This window comes from Simochromis diagramma, unplaced genomic scaffold, assembly GCF_900408965.1.
Source record: "Simochromis diagramma unplaced genomic scaffold, fSimDia1.1 OVJJ01000683.1, whole genome shotgun sequence".
Taxonomy (NCBI): Eukaryota; Metazoa; Chordata; class Actinopteri; order Cichliformes; family Cichlidae; genus Simochromis; species Simochromis diagramma.
The window spans coordinates 2271588-2291780 of record NW_024387158.1 but is presented as its reverse complement, the minus strand read 5'-3'; the positions used below and the strand labels follow the sequence as shown (position 1 = coordinate 2291780).

The window sequence follows — 20193 nt, the reverse complement described above, 5'->3', positions numbered from 1 at the left end:
AGATAGTGGTAGGATGTAAAGTCGTTGGAGAGGCCTAATAGCACTAATCCTGTGAGCACATGAGAAAATGGGATGTTGTGAGATTGGTTATGTTAGCTGAACTGGCTAAATGTGATCAAACTACTCCAAACATCATGTATACATTTATTTATTATAACAAAGTAACTAGTACACTTAATTTAATGGGAACAGGTCTCTAGCAGTACAGGAGAAAAGCTGCAGACTCCAGAGGACTCAAGAGAACAGCGTAGTCTCCCATCTGAACGTGTTACACTAACCTAGAACTCTGAGTTTTAGTGTGTATATTATATTATATATATATATATATATATATATATATATATATATAAATGAGAAAACGTACATTACAACTCTTTGTTGTGGTGCCTGGAAAACAAGACAATGAAACTTTATTTAACAGAAGTCCAGAGTTGGTGTCAAAGTCCCCCTGCCCAACCATACCCTCCCCCATTAAACTGTGTACAATTAACTGGCCTACCAAGATACATGGATATCCCAAAACATTTACAACAGTTCAAAGGAACAAGCTGGTGCTTTTAATCAGTTCATTAATACAATAAGTCACAAAGGAAAATGCAGCTTCTAATAAGCCTCATTACCCCCACCACTGAATATATAATAATAAACACATACACATATGTATACACACACACACATATATATGTATATATATATATATATATATACATACGTGTGTATTGATATATGTGTGTATGTTATATGTACGTGTGTGCGCGCATATTATATATATATATATATATATATATATAAAATATGCGCGCACACGTATGCGCTAAGGATGCTATGATTAAGTTATCACTGCACCATGGCTTATTTTTATTGAACTCACAACTTCAACAGAAACTGTTTTTATTGTACATACAAATTGTTATTGTATGGAGTTTAAATCTACATAGAATGACGTGCAGAATGCTACAAATTTTTTTTTTAATTCTTTTGCATGTCTTTGGGAGATGTAGAGAAATAATGACAGGTGAAAAATCCAGAGAGCCACTGACACCTGCACCTCCACCCCTCTGCAGACCTGCTGTATATGGAGCTGGTCCTCAGACAATATCTGCAGGCTGTGGCTGCAGAGGAAGAGGACGGACAGGGTGACAACACACAGACCCCCCCCCACCCCCACCCCAAAAAACAAACAAAAAAAAAGAAATTTGCTCCCATGAGTTGAAGAGAGACCACGGAGCGAGGATGGAGAAAAGGTGTTGACTGAAACCTTTAATCATCTTCGCCGTCATCCTGGAAGAAGAAGAACAAAAGTATTATAACACAATCATTCAAAGATGTCACCACAGCAGTTTTATTAGCACTCATATGTGCTAATTACAAGCAGCTTCCAACTACAGCAGCAGCTTTTACATCAACTTGCTACAGGTCTGATAATTTAATTAACTCCACAAACACGGAAGACAAGGAATGTCACATAAACCACCCGATCCTATACTACAACAACAAATACAATACTACAGTAATGCCACCAGAATACTGGAATAATACAATCACAACAATACAATAATATGGTAGCAACACTAGAACAGTACCAGGTAAAGCCACAATAATATCACTGTAATCCTGTAATAAGACCAATATAATAGTACCACAATAATTACTAGTTTAAAATAGCCTGAAATACACAATGTCTCTATATCATAAGACTTACTGGTCTACAAAAACTACACTACGATGTGACAACTCATGTTATACTAACTACTACTATTAATAATGCATGTGTCAGTTGTTGCCATGTTTATACTGCAATAATACCACCATAACAGTACAATATCACTGTAATACCAAATTTCTACCAATGTAATAATATAATACTAATGTAACTCTGTAATACTGCATTACCAACACTGTAAATGTGCAGTTATATCACTCAGCCGATTGGGATATAAGAACTACAATACTACAGCCATGACACCGCAATTATAGCATTAAGTTAGTATTTTAACAGTAATATCATGCTAAAACACTAAAGCTCTGAGAAAGCAATGATACCACAGCAATACTACAATAGCACTGTAACGATGCAACTTTGTTAACTATAAACTGTAATAATAATAATAATACTGACTGTGCTGGTTTTGTTTAGTTTTATTTTTGTAATTTTAGATACACTTTACAGATGAATGAGCCACCAAAGGCCATTTATTCAGAAGTACTGGTAATACCATGAAACTGCCAGATTATTAAATTACACCACTTCATCAATTTTCAGCAATACAAAAAAACTGAAATTACAATCTGATGAATGGCCCAGCGCTGCCTTTAGAATTACTAACATGCTAACACAATTTATTGAGCAGAGTTGTTCCAAACAGTCAGGCTAAAATTACAATAAATAATAAATACTACTATATGCTCAGTTTTATCTGTTTTAAATGACCTCTGAGAATCAGTGTGTCATCAGATTGGGGTTTGTTTGTGTATTTATTAATAGGAAAAACTTTTTTTTTTTTTTTTAATTTTAGTTGGATCTGTGTGGTTCTAACTAGAGATGGACCGATCCGATATTACGTATTGGTATCGGTCCGATACTGACGTAAATTACTGGATCGGATATTGGAGAGAAATTAAAAAAAAAAAAATAAAAAAAAAGTAATCCGATCCATTAAATATCAAAAAAGCACCTCACAAAACTTGCGACATGGCGTAACTCGGCTCATAACCGTAGCACGTCGCAGCAGTACGCGTCATGTGATAGAGCGGCTGTGTGTATTTGTAGCCTCACTACCAATTCATTTCATCTCCGAGGAAGTTATCCCAGAGAGAAGTAAAGCAAGTGTGTAAGTTCATCTCTGAATGTTTGTAAAGCATTCCAGCGTTAAGCTTAACAACCGATATATGGAGCGACTGCCTCTCATTCTCTCTCTCCCTCTCCTGCTGCTACTTCAATCATGAAACTGATCAATGATCAGCTGATCGGCTTTTGTGTCTCGAGTCCGTCTCTCTTCTTTGTTTAGCGGCTGAACAACAGCAGCACGTTTGATAAGTTTGACCTTGATAAGCTGTTAGAATTTATTTACTTTCTACACCAGGATCCTTTTCTATGTAGCTGGCGGCTGGTATCTGTGCAGGGGCAGATCTAGCAAAGTGGGGGGGGCACAAAGACATACTTTTCTTTCTTAATCTCATTTAAAATGTCTAGCTTTTAATAAATAATTATCTGAATCTTACACCCAAAGTTTTAATCTGATGTTAAATGTATATAAGTCCATTACTGTATATAGTAACTGTTAAGTCTAATATACCCTAGTAAGCTATACTACTTTTTCCTTTGGGAAGATACCATCTGTGCAGTCTGCAGTTCTGTTGAAGAAAGATGTTGACTATGAAATATTTTGGGTGCAGTGTATTTTTTGCATACAGGTATAACTTGCTTTAGTGGTTTTTGCTTCTTCTTTTTTTTTTTAACTTGAGTATAAACTTATACAAAAAGTAGCAAGATATTAAAAAAACAGTTTTATTGATTAAAAACACACTATATCGGATTCATATCGGTATCGGCAGATATCCAAATTTATGACATCGGTATCGGACATAAAAAAGTGGTATCGTGCCATCTCTAGTTCTAACACCATCTTTCTCAGCACAGCCAACTTACATCTTCATTTTAGGCGGATTTGATTCACTTTTGTAACAAACCTCTTTACAGTAATGTTTTTGGATAACCGATAAGATGAAGTGATGAGGTGAAATTATTAAAATGCTTAGAAACGTTACAACTGTATGTGCTCTGAACTGGGCTAAACCGTCTGCACTAGTGTTGCTGGTTTCATGGGGATTGTATTTTGTAGTTTGGCAAAGCATAAAACTTAATTGTCAAAAACATTCAATACCCAGAATAGTTAATGAAGCTATATAAAAGCAACTTCATAAAAACAGTCCTAAGGACCCACTGAACCCCTTTCCTCACCTCTCCATCTTCCCCATCACCGTCCTCATCTTCATCTTCACCCTCTTCTTCCTCCCCTTCATCAATATCTTCCAGTCCCTCTTCTTCTTCATCATCATCATCGCCATCACCTTCCTCATCCTCCATGTCTGGGACCTTGGGAACATAAGAGAAAGGTTGAACAGATTGTTACTTTAGCCAAAGATTCACTTTGGTTACTACTTCTGTTTACTAAATATTTCTGGATACAATTCCAAAACTAAAGCATCTATCAGTTCCCTTAACTTGCCACCAACAACCACACTCAGACAAAAAAAAAGCACCTCCTGTTTTTACTGGCTCACTCACTCAGCCAGAGTTAAACGGGTCAAAATGAGATCTGGATCTGCCAGCGAAAGCAGCTGTGTTGCTTGGGTCTAGACTCAGTGAGAAACAAAACAAAACAAAAAAACCCTCCAGTCTCCTGGAACTAAATCTGAATTACATTGGCATTGTGAAAAGGAGCTTATTCCACTCTTTGAAATTGATGATGACTTTGTTCATTGTGCTGAAGGCGAAACTACGAGTACGATGCAGATGAGTGGAGGCTGTTCATTGATGGTCCAAAACTCAAAAACTGTCCTACTACACCACTCAGACTGGAAGCCAAGACTTTGTCGAGTGTTGTCAAGTTCTTTCCACAAAGTCGAGTTTTTAAACCGTTATAACATCTCCCTCTGTGCACGATTCTCATTAAAATGGCGGTAAAAAACAATATGGTCATAGACTTGCATCTTCAACCCAGCTGCAACAACTGAGATGCAATGCGCCAAGTTACAAAATTCGAGAGGTATACAACCGGCCGAGGCGACACAGGATGTGACGTGAAAATCGTCACCAGACACCTCCGACACAAGGGACACGGCGAGCATAAAAACAGCCTGTGTAGAAGAAACCAAGTGAAGAGGCCAATCTTACCAGGTAGTACTGCAGTGGGTTTGGCCAAATGTCATCCTTGATCACTTCTCCCAGTTCATCAGCCCCTGCATCCGAGTGGTCAGTAAACCAGGTGAAGAAGCTCTCTGGCTCCTCATGCTGCCTTTTCTTCCCAGCTTTGTTTGGCGTCTGACCCGTACGTTTTGTCAGGTCCTGATGAGCCAAAAGATGACATTTTTTTGGGAAAATTATTGTAACCATATTGTACAGTAGTACATATAAACAGAACTGAATTTATAAAGAAAAAATCCAAAGCACATAAAAGTCTAATGGAAAAAAAGAGAAAAAAAAAAAGCAAACCAACCTTTCCAGCTTTCCATTTGATTTCAGATGATTTGGAAACCGGGTCGCCGCTCTCGTTTACATTAAACTCTTTGGAGAGGGCTTTGTTCTCGAAGTACGGATTCTCGTCAAAATACTTCAGGAGAGAAAACATTCCAATCAGAATATGGCATGCCAGTTACAATCTATGAATATTACATGAACCTGAAAACTCACAAAATCTATTCTATATCCAGACTTTATGTCCTCAAACTCCGTGACCTCCACCCTTGACAAGTAATGAAGTGCTTCCTCGTCCTCCTCTCCCAGAAGAGCTGAAACTAGAGATCAGGTTATGCTGTTAGATCCCATTTCTTTATGTGAACATTTAAAATCACTTAATAATAATTTACCATAACTGATTAACTTTTAGTCCCCGATGGTGGCTTCTCTTACACTCTTGACAGTTCAGAGTCACCATAAACACAGCAGCAACAATCATTTTCATTTAATTACCTTGTGGATGGTTGACGAACGTTGTGACCCAGAAGTTGGGGATTTTGGCTATGATTTCTGATCGCTTCTGAAAGAATGGCTGGCGTAATTTATTGTACTTCTGCTCTACTTTTAAAATTTCTTCACTAGCCTGTTCATTCAGTCTGATGGAGAGAGAAAGACAAAAATGTGATCAATAAAACAGTTTTCTGCGATTCCCCCCCCCCAGTACTGATACAGAAGATTCAAACTCACCTGTCAATTTCATTCTGTACTTCATCAATGTGCTCAATTGCTTCCTGCTGCTCTTTTTCTGAAAGAACAAAGAAATGTTTTTGTTTTTTTTAAATTAAGGATTTTGGAGTTTTAAAAAAGTTCAAAATAACACCATTCAGCCTATTTGTTAAAGAGTATTTGTGAAATTAACATGACATGCAGACAAAAATAACAATGCACACAATAGACATGTTACACCATAAATGTGAATTATATATTAATATTTTCACTGGACTTTGCACACTGCAGCATTTGATTTCATTTTGGTTTCATAAACTTAGAAATAGCAAAATTGTACAAGGTTATTCTCGAATCTTTTTGGCCTAAGGAATGAACTAATTTAGGTAATATTCAGGAAAACTGCCATGAATAAAAATAAGAATATCTCAATATATGTCATGACAGAAAATAATATTGATATGCTTTTATTCATCTTCATCAACCCGGGACGTACAACTATCGACTTTTTTCGACTTTTTTCTTTTTAAATAATAACTTGGCTGACAGCCAACACACTTTTTCTTAGAAGCAAAGAGACCGTCATTATAAAAAAAATATTTTAGAACACTTCAAATTATTTTTGAACTTCAGGAAACAGCACGTACCATGGGTAAGTACCAACTGAACGGAAGGTAACTGGGAGCATGTCTGCATTCCTAATATTTACAAATAGAGCCTGGTAGTCTGCCGTGTTAAATCAACTATATGCTGATAAAATGCCATTTACTTTTAGACAAATATAGTTAGACAAGTAGATGTTTTTTGTTGTTTGTTTTTGCTTCCCTCGTACAAACCGGATGATACACAGAAACAAAAGAAACAGACTTGTGAAGTTTCAACTTTGGCCAAACTGCAACTTTGATCGGTTCAGAACTTCAATTCATAGAGACATGAACCAGCTCAACACCTCATATCAGTATATAAATAAAATGCATTGTATATAATTATTTCGAAAAAGTGAATCAAGAAACCAGGCTTTATACAGCCTGAACATAATCAGCGTATTTAAACATTTTAAAAGTGCTATGTTGACTGGATGTTGAACAGACTGATGATGGTCCATGGCAGACAGACCCTGTGCCTCCTGCAGTTTAGGCGCTTCCTGTTACTGCTAAAGGCGGCCTGGTTTGAATGCGAGGCTTAGCGACGTCTCCGCTGTCTGCTCCCCTCTGATAACAACACACCACCCGGTCCACCAAGGATCCCTCCGCGCGCTCCACATACATACTGCTCAAATTCCTTATTTCCAATCCTGTTTAAATGACCAAGTAGAGAAGCGCCGGTTTACCATATACACAGACACGATCTCAATAGACGGGCTCCCGTGAACGTTACCCCGCAGCAGCTAACCTTGCCGTTATCGCTGCTCGGCCTCTCTGGGAAAGACTTCTGCACTTGCTAACAATGAGGCCATTTAAGAAGCTACAGCAACAAACGCGTGTACGGAAATGTACAGGGGCGTGCAGTTCCATCACTACTTCTCCAAGGGCAAACTTCTCAAACCGAGAACAATAACCACACATCCCGCTAAACGCAAAGTAGACACTGGCCTCCAACACGCTCATCAACTAACGCTGGCAGCTAATTTAGGCTAACAGCTAGCACCCGCTCACGCTGCCTAGCATGCTACGTTACTGAAAAGCGCTCCACAGCAACATTCTACCCTGACGTGTATCTGCAGGAAAATATTAATTTAGCTTTTCATCCGCAATCACGCGGACCAAACCACACACCACACTGAGCTGAGAATAACAAAATCACGATAAACAAATGAAAATGGCGTTGTACAGGATAAGCGCCATTCCTTAACGTTACCAGAGGTCTCGTCCGCTCCGTCGTGATTTGAATTCTCCTTCCTACTGACTTTTGCCGATGAGGCCGACATGGTTATCGTTTGTTGTGACTCTTTCGACCAGACGTATATCCAAGGCGGTTCAAAACTCTTCTCCACAGGACAAAAGTTACTTCCACCTTGGACAGAGTGCGTGTATCGCAGTACACGATAAGGAGGAGGACTGAGCGCAGCTTTGCACGCTCGTTTCTCTCTGCGACTTTCCGTAGCTAAACATATCTGTGGTGCTCTACTGTCTCCGACTGGTTGGAGTCCGACACTACAACTTAAAGCGACAGCTTGTACAAAGAAGTTAAGCCTCCACTACCCAGTAAACCACCTTTTCTTTTAGTACGAATTTTCACGGCTACTTCATAATATATATATATATATATATATATATATATACACACATACAAGATCAATGGGACGGATAAAGGATAAACCGCAGAATGAAGGATAAACCGCCCGCAGAACAGCAGTGGGGACAGAGCATCTCCTTGGTAGATCCCGCACTTGATGGTGACTTGTGCTATGGGCTTGGAGTTGGCCTCTAGTGTTGTACGCCACATCCCCATTGAGTTCCTGATGAAGGCTCTTAGGGTCCCATTGATCTTGTACAATTCTAGGCATTCCAGTATCCAGCTGTGGGGCATTGAGTCATAGGCCTTCTTGTAATCAATCCAGGGAGTGCACAGGTTGGTCAGTCTGGTCTTGCAGTCTCGGCTGACTGTTCTGTCTACCAGTAGCTGGTGTTTTGCGCCTCTGGTATTCTTGCCAATTCCTTTCTGTGTCCCGCTCATGTATTGACCCATGTGCCTGTTCATCTTAGCCGATATGATGCCTGACAGGAGCTTCCATGTGGTACTGAGGCAGGTTATTGGTTGGTAGTTGGAGGGGACCGGTCCCTTCTTGGGGTCCTTGGGGATCAGGACCGTCCGACCTTCGGTTAGCCATTCCGGGTGTCTCTCGTTAACTAGCAGCTGGTTCATTTGTGCTGCCAGACGCTCGTGGAGTGCAGTCAGCTTCTTTAGCCAGTAGGCGTGAACCATGTCGGGCCCTGGTGCTGTCCAACTCTTCATACTGGAGACCCTTTCTTGGATATCTGCCACTGTGATGGTTACTGGACCCTGTTCAGGGAGGTCGCTGTGGTCTGCCCTCAGATCCACTAGCCACTGAGCATTGCCGTTATGGGTTGCGTCCTTCTCCCATATGCTCTTCCAGTATTGCTCCGTCTCCAGCCTTGGTGGTGCTGTTCTCTTATTGTTCCCTTGCCACTGAGAGTACACCTTTGCTGGTTCTGTGGAGAACAGCTGGTTTATTCTCCTGCCTTCTATCTCTCTGGTGTACCTCCTCAAGCGGCTGGCCAAGGCTGTGAGTCTTTGCTTGGCAGTTTCCAAGGCCTCAGGTATGGACAGCTTGCTGTATTTCTTATGCACCTTCTTTGTCGCACCTTTCTGCAACTCCGTTAGTTGGCTAACCTCCCTTCGTGCTACTTTGATCTTGCCCTCTAGCCTCCTTCTCCATGGAGGGTACTGCCCCTTGTGGCTGTTCAACTTGTAGCCAAGCATCTCACTGATCACTGCTGCCGTATTGTAGATCAGCTTGTTAGTGTCGGTAATCGTGGTTGTAGGTATTGTCCGTAGTGCTGCATTAACATCATTATATATATATATATATATATATATATATAGATAGATAGATAGATAGATAGATAGATAGATAGATAGATAGATAGACAGATAAATAGATAAATAGATAGATAGATAGATAGATTTATTTATTTTTACAAAAATAAACAACAACAACAAACCACACACCGAGATCAATTCTACAAATTATCTCTAGGCTCCTTTTGTCCATGTGTTTCTTTTATCTGTTTATTTATTCATTTATATTTTTGTTATTACATTATGTGTAGTATAGTATGACAGACAGGAACAAAGAAGGGAAGGGTCAACAGCCACACCAGAATGTGCCCTGGAACCAACAAGTACCCTCACTCCAGGGAGGGCAGCAGCATCCAGCGGGGAGCAGTAGAGAGGGGAAACCCCTCCCTCCATGACCATATACCACAGGGGCCAAGGCTCAGCAAGCCCTCAGACCCAGGCCCAGCCATTCACACACACACACACACACACACACACACACACACACACACACACACACACACACACACACACACACACACACACACACACACACACAGGCTGATTATGCATGATAGTTTATTTTTCCATAAAAATAAAATAAAAATAAACTTCAAATAGTTTATTTTAGGCAGAATCATAATTTTAATGGCGGCAACTCTTCCCAAGAGTGATACAGGTAAAATTCTTCAACGTGTGAGATTATCATCTCCTGTTTTTAGCATAGGAATATGATTTAACCATCGGTCTGAGAGCATGATGGAGAAATTGATACCTCCATATCAAATTTTACCTGTCTGTAGTGGAGTGGTAGTTGTGTTTGGAAAAGTACAATTCAGAGACAAAACTGTATATTTACTCAGCCAATTGAATAGTGTGATATGGACCAGAACTTAGTTATAAGTAAATCGGCTTTATAAGCAAAGTTTGTGAGTTCCTAAGGAAAAATAATACATCATCAGCATATAGGCTTATGGTTTGAACTCTTTTGATATCTACATTTTGTTGGATTGCTGGTGCTAGTGGCTTGATAAAATTAACAAAAAGTGAAGGAGAAAACTGGCAGCTCTGTCTGGTGCCCCTCTGTAGGTTGAAACTATGTACCAATTAATTAAGTCTTGTTCTTTAGGTAATGATGTATTAAATATCCAGCTTCTGATTGGTGGTATGATTCTTTTCTGTGTGAGAAATAGACACCAGTGCATGATCATGTATGTGTTATCCCTCATAATGGAGCTTCTAACTAAAAAGTGAGATTGTGAGTGGTGTACTGATGAAAAGAAGGTGTAGTCCCTGAGAGTGGGGTGATGTGAACGGCAAACATTGCAAAGACCAAAATCACACATGTATTGTTTGAGAATGTTTGTAGACTGCCAGTTCAAGTTATGAAAAAAGGAGGGTTAATCAACATTTGGCCCATATATACTAGTGATACACAGATCCATATTTTCAATATATAAATAAAGTATTATAAATATACCTTTTGGATCTGTAATAGCTTTGTGAATTTTATGTATTTTTTTGTTACGTAATATGGCTACGCCTCTTTGTTTCCAGTTGTTTCTCTGCCATTTAAGTTTAGCTTGGTCTGCGAGTCCTGCTTTTGGGTCCCACCCTTGCCTGCCACACAGAGCACCCTGACAGTGTGTTTACAGATGTTTTGTTCATACAGTATGAATCTCATGTAGAAAGGGAATGTCTGCCTGTAGGTCATTTAACCAGTTAGTAATTTTAAGCCACTTTTCCCTGGAACTAAGTCCATGTACATTCCATGCGACAAACATCAGTGTGGTGATGTTTAAACTAATTGGTGGTGTGCTAAATGTTTATTAAAGGTGTGTGTTTGTCGATCTATCTTGTATGGTTGTATGTTTCTGTGCTGTATATTGGTGTTTGTACGGCTGTGTGTTGCTGTGTGGCTGTGTATTTGATTAATCTGTATGTTTATGTGGCAAATTGGAGCACTGAGGACAGAGCATACATAATGCTGAGCGCAGAAAGAGAAGGGAAAATAAAAAAAAAAAGTTTTATAAATTAAATATTTCTAAAAGAAATTAAATACTTTTAAAACTATCTGCAGATGAGTTATATTGCTCTTTTTTCATTCTTTCAGTTATTTGTAAATTGAAGTGTGGCACCTTAGGGTTGAGCAAACTGCAGCATTCATACACTGTAGGTAGAAAACCACCTGAATAAAGCTCAGCTATTACAGTGGTGTTAAATAAATTAAATGCATAAAATAAAATAATTTAAATACATTTGGTCATTTGCTTGAATCTACAGAGAAGTCGCTGTCTCATTGTTTTGTATAATGAAATCTAAAATTCAACAAATGTGGAGTTAATTATGCTATTTCCATTACACCTGTATACATACCTACCTGTAAACTGGGTTTTGCAAGAGATTTCGCAAGGTGGCTACGTGAACGCGTCCTAAGCCTACCTCAGCTGGCGACTGAATAATTAAATGTGATTGGTTCTTGCAGTGTCACTGTCATTACTGACCGCCAACCAATCCGGCCGCCGTCCCGTGACGTCAGGTTCTCCAGGAGTCTCCGTTTAACTCGATTCAAACTTCTACTCAGATTTGTTTCTGTGATGTGCGGCACGGAGAAGTGGCAGGCCAGTCTGTGAGCATATCCAGCAGGCGCTGAAGTTCACATGCCGATGTGAAATTAATTAGAATAGTCGTGTCAGTCCTACCTGAGCCATTTCATCTACTTTCTGACCCGAAGAAGAGTGTTGGCGGCCAGAAACGGACAAACGGTGTCCACGACAGACCTGACAGCCATCATGTCAGGTTTACCGCTAAAGGTAACGCTGAGTAACGCTTTTTTCATTCTTCACGCTTAGTTCAGTGATCACGGAGGCAAAAGTGCCAGAGTTAAAGGTAGTTAATACTACCTGTAGCCGACGGTAATTGCTTCAGTGCTTAACAGGTTCACTGGATTTTCCTGTTTGTCTTGTTTGCTTCTCCTCGATAAGTTAGCTAATACCTCAGGCTGGGTAGTTATCACACAAATGCTTCAACATAACCAGCAAAAAACGAGCCGGTTTCACACAGAAAAAGACCACAGCACCAGAGCTGTCGGAACTTCTTCGAGCTTGTTGTTGTGGCTACCTCATAGTTTCCCAGGCTTCAGCTTGGATTTTCTTTCTTTCTTTTTTTTTTTAAGTTGCGTCCACTGACACTTATTTTAACAGCATTAAACGATTTAGCCATTTGTTAGCCTAGTTATTATAAAATCCTTTATTGAACGTTACTTTATCTTTAAAGCCCAACACCATCGCCTAGGACTTTGAAAAGTTATTTTAGTTTTGATTGACAGAAGGTGTGGTGTCTGTTCACGAGCAAAAAGCCATAGAGCTGAATAGCCTGGTAGTGCCTAACACAAAGGACACATCCTCAGCTTTTTTTTCTTTTTCTTTTTTGCGACTTGCTACAGCTGAAAGAATGAGTAATGATCAAGTAGTTATTATCGGATTATAATTACGCCGGGTGTTGTTTGGGAATTTGCTTCATATTTTAACTTTTCTGGGCTTTGTTATCACTGGTTATGATATAGCCAGAGACACTGTAAGGATTCTGAATTGAAGTCTATCTAACAAAAAAGAAACAAAAAGCTTGTGTTTTTCTAGGAAGTTCTATTTCATTGTGACCATTTAAATTAAATTTACATTTATAAAAGTGTCCAGAACATTTTTTCAGAAGGCCATGCTGACTTAGAGGGCCATTCACTGAACCCTGGAACTACGTACTTGTGTAATCAACTTAAAATGCTGTGTCAGTTTTTCAGTTTAAATCTTTCCAGTTGTCCTGATCACAATTTGTTTGATCAGTAGCATCACAGAGGCTAATGATCAAACAAATTGCATTATTTTACATATCTTTACTTGTATGTCTAACTCAGACGTCCCTACCAATGCAGGACAGATGTGCATCACTCCATACAGAAAATATTGGGGTAGTGTGTACTATTTATGAACAAACACATTGTTGTATACATGGATAGCTGTAGAAAAAAAATGTATAATTTGAGACAGTCTCTTTGTAGGATCATGAGAGCCTGCTGGAATATTCATACCAGAGTAATGGTAAATGGACTGATTCTTATATAGCGCTTTTCTACTCTCCCGGAGTACTCAAAGCGCTCTATACAACACGCCACATTCACCCAGTCACACCCATTCTCACAAGCACTACCTCTATACTGAGTGCTTTCTAACTACACTCACACACATTCATACTCCGATGGCTGCATCGGAGAGCAACTTGGGGTTAGTATCTTGCCCAAGGATACTTGGCATGCAGACTGGAGGAGCCTGGGATCGAACCTCCAACCTTCCGATCAGTAGGTGACCTGCTCCACCTCAGCCACCCCAGCCATTGGGGTGGCTGTAGCTCAGGAGGTAAAGCAGCATTACCTCCTGAGCTACAGCCACCCCAGCCATTACTGTAGCTCAGGAGGTAATGCTGCTTTACTCATTACTACCCAGTAATGAGTAAAGCAGCATAGTGTACAGATGTCAGACAGACGCTGTTGAAGTAGTTTATGATAGAAATAGAAATGTTTTTGTTTGTTTGTCTCTTTGGCACACATATGTTGAATTATAAGTTAAATAGCATTACAGATTAATGACAACCCATTCCCTCCAGATTATTTCACATGATACATACAGGCTTTCATTGGTTTACTGGGAGTGCTGTTCGGCCTTTTAGGACATTATGTGCTTGGATGGACCATGTGCTTGGTGTCAAAAACTGCAAGTTCTCTAGTGGTGAATTAAGGCTGGGTCCAAAAGGCAGAAGATTCCTGTAAACTCCATGTTAACGGTTTAATCCAAACAATGTTGGCCTCTGGACAGTTTCCCCCTTAGTATGAGGGTACTTAAAAAATGTATTATTTATTTTTATATTATTAACTCCTGTTTTTATATGTGAGGAAGTTGGTTAAAAAATTCCTTTGTACAGTTGGCACAAATTCCTTAAGTCAGGAATTACATTGGAAATTTATTCAGATTCCCATTGTGGTGACCTCTTGTGAATAAGGAATAAGCGAAATGTAGCTCTCATCCACCTGGATACTGTTGAGGCTTAAAGTTGTTGTGTGCCCTCGCTAAATAGCAGGTGTGCTCACACAGTCAGTTTTGGCTGATAGCATTTACTTTGCTAGATTTCATCTCTGCTAATTCGTTACTGAACTTGACCTTGGACAGTATTTGTGCTCCTTGTGCCCTATGAACCATTTATAATATTCGGCAAATAATACGGCCTAGTGTCCAGTACAGATGTTTCTGCATTAGTGTGGCTGACTGAAACTGTCACTTCACTAACTTGGCACTTATTTTAGATCAAATGTTTTGCCATTGTTTGAACAAAACAATAGAAAGGAGTTCATGTTTTCATAGAGGTATAAACGTATCCTGAAACTCATAATGGGAGATTGGAATGAAAGATTTGTCTTTAGTAAGACTCACAAATTTTTGCCCATAAGAGGGAGCCATTGTGTCATTCGCTGTTGTTGATGCAGTGTTGGTCCAGATCCATGCTTTTGGTTAGCAGCCTTATCAGTTTTTTTCTGTTTAGCCAGGTGATGATTTTCATTTCACTTTGGCTGCGCCAATCAGGTTATTTTAAACTAATTTCATTGATTCAGATGAAATTACATTATATAGTTTAGTGTAATTGCATTTTCTAATTGTTCGTCTTTGTACTGCTGATGGTTTTCCAAGTTCTTCTCAGTAGCATTGGCCTGTGTCGCTGTGCTTTTCTTTACTGCTAGAATTAGCTACAATCACAATACACAAAGTTCACATGCTAGATAAAATGGAAATGCAGTAGCCTGAATTTGATAACTTTTGCCAACAACAGGTGTGAAAGAAAGTTAAGACAGTGGCAACAAAAGATTGAAAAAGTTGTATAATAATGGTGATGATAGACTTCCTTGACAACTTGCTACAAACTAAATAGGCATCAGGTCAGTAACAATACTGTAGTATTTAAAAAAAAAAAAAAAAAAATTGTAAGAAGTCTTTCTGATACCAAAATCTGAAGAAGAATGAAGAAGAATGCCTCTTCCCTCTAAAAAACAACATGGCAGCCCAGCTTCTGTTTGAGTTGCATCTGAACATTCAAACACTTCATACCTACTGTCACACCTACTGCTTCCCCAAATCACTTGGTATGTACACATATTTCTGTTTAAAGGAAGTAATCAAGAAAAACAACAGATTCCTAAGAAGGGAAAAACCTAAAATAGGAGACATTGGCATGTTTACATCATACATTTAGGACTGAATATCCTTAATTAACAGTCACACCAATAAGAGACTGAAACTGTGTTATTGTCTTACAGAATGGGAATCTGAAGAATCTGGAAGAGTGGGATATTCTTGACCCAGAGTTTCAGCAGCGTTTGGAAGCTGCTCGATCAGTGCTCCGGCAGCAGATCCAGCGGGAGCTGAAGATCAAGGAGGCAGCCGAGAGGCTGCGACGGGCCGTCACCAACCGCAAGAGTGCAGCTGATGTGGAGGGCCAACTTAAGGCCTCAACCCGCAAGCTGGAGAAGCTGCACTGGGAACTGCAGGAACTCAACGCAAGGTCTATGGCCACACAGAAAGACAGTGCCATAGGTAACAAAATCTTTTTTTTCCTTCATGTAGAAGGAGGAAAACCAGTAAGAGTACAAGTCCATTTGTTTCACAGGTTCTGTTGCATTTAACAAACAGAAAACAAGACCTTAAAAAAGGGGGGCTAGAACAAGGTCAGCAGAATTCCAATACAAACCCAGATCCAGTTTCTTAACATAGGTTTGACTGTTGCTGACTCGTGTTACGGATGTTAATTAGAGAAAACAAAAAGGGAGTCAAACTGTTAACTTTGTCAGTATCTCATTTCTGTCGCTAGTTTTCACCCTTTTTGAGGTTACAAGAGCTGGACCCTGTTTTCCATTGAAGCCAGTATAAAAACGTTAGGGTTTTATAAGACCAGAATGGATAAAAGCTACCATCATCCTTGAGTCACACTCCAACATTTTCCTATATAAATTGATTCACATAAAACGTTTTATACAAATAATTAGGACTTTGGTTGAAACCACCACACTGTAAATGACTTGTGTTGGTATATTATGAAAACTATATTTTATATGTATGCACTTTGCCCTAAACCTCCAGGTTCATTGATTAAGGTTAATCTTTAATATACTGGATAAAAATAAATAAAGCAGCAGTGCAGTCCTGTTGTCAGATATTCACATGGTGACAGAAAACATGAGGTATAAATTGTTGGAGAGACGGAGGGAAAGAAATGCACGATTTTGTAACACTTCAGACAATCTATTGTTGTAGGACCTTGACCTTACAATAGAAAGTGCCTTGAAGCAGCTGTTGATGTGATTTTTGATGCTATATAAATAAAATTGAATTCAATAAAAATGCATCAGTGATGGCAGTAAAGGGCGCTGCAGCACACACAAGCTGTTATGTGGATGTCAGCTGGGCTGCACTTCTACCCACAGAGAGCATAATGTTTAGAAACCTTTCCATCTGCCCCTGCCTGCCTCCATGGGGACTGCAGATTGAAAATGTGATTCATTACCCTTCTTTTTATGTGAGAAGAATGGTTTCTTTACATAATGTCATAAACTAAGCAAAATCCCAACATGCTTAAATCAGAAAAATTCTAAGCAGTGTATATAGGCCCCCCAGACAGGACACGTCAGGGATGCTGTGTTTTATGCTGTATTTGTCTTAACCACCACTTTTCTAAGGCCACTATACTATACAGAGATAAATCACTTGATCTGAAGCTGGTATCCATCTAATATTTGTCTTATTTGTATCCTAACCCTTTATACAGCCTGTATGTTTTGTTTTTTCCATGCAGGTCACTTAGAGGAAGAAGAAAACCTGTCAGGAGAGACATGTCAGTGGGAAGAGGTCACATCACCACTGGACAGTCGAGTCAGAACACTGAAGAAACAACTTACCATGGAGACCAAGGTCAAACAGGGTGCTGAGAACATGATCCAGACTTACACTAATGGCTCATTTAAGGTATTATACAACATGACGTAATTTATGCATAACACAACACACAAAGCCTCATGAGTACCACTTTACACTCTCTCTGAGTGGCTCATGTGGTAAATTGCTGTTCCATGTAAAACTTTTACAGTAACTGAATACATTATTAAGAGGAGGATTAGACTTATAGCACTTTGCCAGATGCCTTTTATGAATTAGAATTTCTCACTGTGCAGAATAGTTTGTATTTTTGTTAACAAGGTTCTGCCTTTCTTTATAACTACTCTTTATGAAGTCATTTAGAGATGTTACTTCAAATTTAAAACTTTTATACATTTAAAGTTCGAAGTAAGGCATTCTTATGCAGACATTTTGACATATTAGAGAAGGGGAATGGACAGCCTGGGCATAGACCAGGCTAATTATCAGTCTAATTATCAGGCTGTTGAAGGCAAAGAGGGAACTAATACTGTTAAGCACCGTGTGTAAATCCTTTTGGAATGACTTAGTTTCTTGTATAAACTGGACAGAGAATACCATCTGAGCTAAATCAAAATCACAGATCAAATCGTGCGCCTAACACATATCACAGTTCTAACCTTTCCTGAAAAAGTAAACTTCCCCTATCGTGTGTGTGTGTGTGTGAGACCTTTAAGTTACTTTCTTTCTCTTGATCAGAAGTTCTGTGTTGGTTTGTAATTGTTTGTTTTATTTTCCAGGACAGAAAGATGCTCTCTGCAGCCCAGCAGATGTTGCGGGACAGTCGTACTAAAATAGAGCTGCTGCGCATGCAGATTGTTAAAGTCAGTCAAGCCAGAGATGGAGAGGAAGATGGCAAATATGGTAAATCTTATCACTCACACATGTACTGTTCTTGTATGGGCAGTGTTTTCACTGCAGACATCTTATACTGACAGTTTGTCTTCAGTATGTTTCAATAAACAAAATGAATGTGAAACATAATGGATCAAAAATGACTTGAAAAAATATAAAATTTATATTGAATGCAAATGAATTTGTATTCTGTTCTGTGTCTTATGGTCTTAAGTAGTTGGAGTGTGCTTAGATGTTATGGAAATGTCTGTGAAGGTTCTTAGTCATCCAGGTCATCGTAGTCTAAGGAGCTTGGAAAGAAAAGCGTTTGGACTTCTTTAAGTTAGGTTAGAGTCCCAGACCCAGCCACACACTCAGACACAAACTGGTTCATCCCAAAGACAAAACTCCCAAACCCAAAATTAACAATGTAGTGTATGCGGTGCAGTGTAGTGAGGAATGCTCAGACCTCTACATTGGAGAGACCAAACAGTCACTTCATAAATGCATCTCACAACATGGAAGAGCCACCTCAACAGGACAAGACTCAGCTGTTCATCTGCATCTAAAGGTCAAAGGTCATTGTTTTGAGGATGCCACTGTTAAAGTTTAGGACAGAGAAGACAGATGGTTTGAGATAAGTGAAAGAAGCCATCTATGTCCACTGTGAACGGCTCTCTTTGAACAGAGGGCGGTGCTTACGACATCAGCTGTCTGCCATCTATAATCCAGTTTTGAGATCCCTTCCCAGATGCCTTAATGCCCACTCACATCCTGGGTCATTTGATCTCAGTAAATCACATGATAAGGTGGGGCTACGTCTCACAATGGGTTCACCTGAAACCTTCGCTGATTGTGAACCACACCCATTTTCAGACCCTGGCTCAAGTGATTATGCAGAGGATCAATGGGGGGTCCATGATCCTCTTGGGGACTCTCCACCAATTGCTCTTAGAACTGAAGAAGCTTCTTGGATGAGAGGTGAAACGTCCTAAAACAACTTAAAGAAGTCCAGATGCTTTTCTTTCCAAGTTCCTTAGACATGTTATGGAAATTTAAAGTTCATCAGTGATGACTAGTGAGCTGATCTCATGAAAACTACACAAATTTTATCTTCTGAACAAGACCATAAGATGCAGTTGAAAAATCCATTAAAAAGATAGTACTATTGTGTTTGTCACAGGACCGAGAAATCAACCCCAAATTAAGACTTTTGAGATGGTGTTTTCATCTTGGAACTTCTTACAGTGTTATGATAGCGTTTAGGGCCAAAGGTGTCACTAAATGGCTTCAATAGGAAAGAATTTATAATGCACGCAATATGCACACAATTGTTTCTTGTGAAATGCAATAATTGATATTTTACTAATTTTAGTACAGTGGTGATTACTGGTGGTGGTGGTGACTGTTTTGTTCATCTGCACTAAGGTCACTCTATGGAGATGATCAGTCCTGTGGAGCTGCGAGTTGCTGAATTAATTCACCACATGAAGATTGAATCAGCTGTAGCAGAAGGAGCCAAAAATGTGGTGAAGCAACTGAGTGGCCATAAAGTCCAGGACCGCCGAATACTTGCAGAAGTGGGTACCAGCTGGAATGTCTTCACTTTCACCAACCTAACAGCTACAACAAGAACATGATGGCTATAAATAATTAGAATGAACATTTTTGAACTACAATTGAGTTCAAGGTGACCTTCACAATATATTCCACAATATGTAGAACTGCCCTGGGATGGCTGTGGCTCGAGTGGTAGAGCAGGTGATCTACCAATCAAAGTCAATCCCTGCTCCGAGATACTAAAGCCTGAATTGCCTCTGATGCATTCATGAATGTGTATGTGTGTGAATGTTTGTTAAACGCACTTTGCTGTATGTGTGGTTTGAGTGCTCAAATTGAGTTGAGAGGTGCTATAGAAAAACCAAT

The 20193-nt window shown here is 39.4% G+C and overlaps 2 protein-coding genes across 2 annotated transcripts in view; one reads left to right on the top strand and one right to left on the bottom strand.

Annotated features, from left to right (window-relative positions):
• Nucleotides 1–374: 374 nt before the first annotated feature.
• On the bottom strand, nt 375–7986 carry LOC120744377 (protein SET-like). Its single transcript, XM_040048728.1, has 8 exons — nt 7763–7986; nt 5927–5984; nt 5693–5835; nt 5414–5517; nt 5220–5333; nt 4898–5068; nt 3962–4096; nt 375–1281 (listed from the first exon to the last, which is right to left on the bottom strand). The coding sequence occupies exons 1-8, from the start codon at nt 7830–7832 to the stop codon at nt 1261–1263; spliced, it is 816 nt and encodes a 271-aa protein (XP_039904662.1). The 5' UTR covers nt 7833–7986; the 3' UTR covers nt 375–1260.
• Nucleotides 7987–11942: 3956 nt separating this feature from the next.
• pkn3 (protein kinase N3) overlaps nt 11943–20193 on the top strand; it is a 32865-nt gene continuing 24614 nt past the window's right edge. Inside the window, exons 1-5 of the mRNA XM_040048599.1 lie at nt 11943–12240; nt 15783–16059; nt 17315–17484; nt 18174–18297; nt 19696–19847. Coding sequence (XP_039904533.1) covers nt 12220–12240; nt 15783–16059; nt 17315–17484; nt 18174–18297; nt 19696–19847 — 744 coding nt within the window. The 5' untranslated portion in view covers nt 11943–12219. The remainder of the gene's footprint in view (nt 12241–15782; nt 16060–17314; nt 17485–18173; nt 18298–19695; nt 19848–20193) is intronic.

What these genes read in the sequence shown, in the direction of transcription:
- LOC120744377 (XM_040048728.1), bottom strand. Translation starts at nt 7,832, where the DNA reads ATGTCGGCCTCATCGGCAAAAGTCAGTAGGAAGGAGAATTCAAATCAC. An exon ending in ACCCACTGCAGTACTACCTG is followed by an intron (nt 4,097 to 4,897) that starts GTAAGATTGGCC and finishes TATGTTCCCAAG; the next exon opens with GTCCCAGACATGGAGGATGA. An exon ending in GTGATGGGGAAGATGGAGAG is followed by an intron (nt 1,282 to 3,961) that starts GTGAGGAAAGGG and finishes TTCTTCTTCCAG; the next exon opens with GATGACGGCGAAGATGATTA.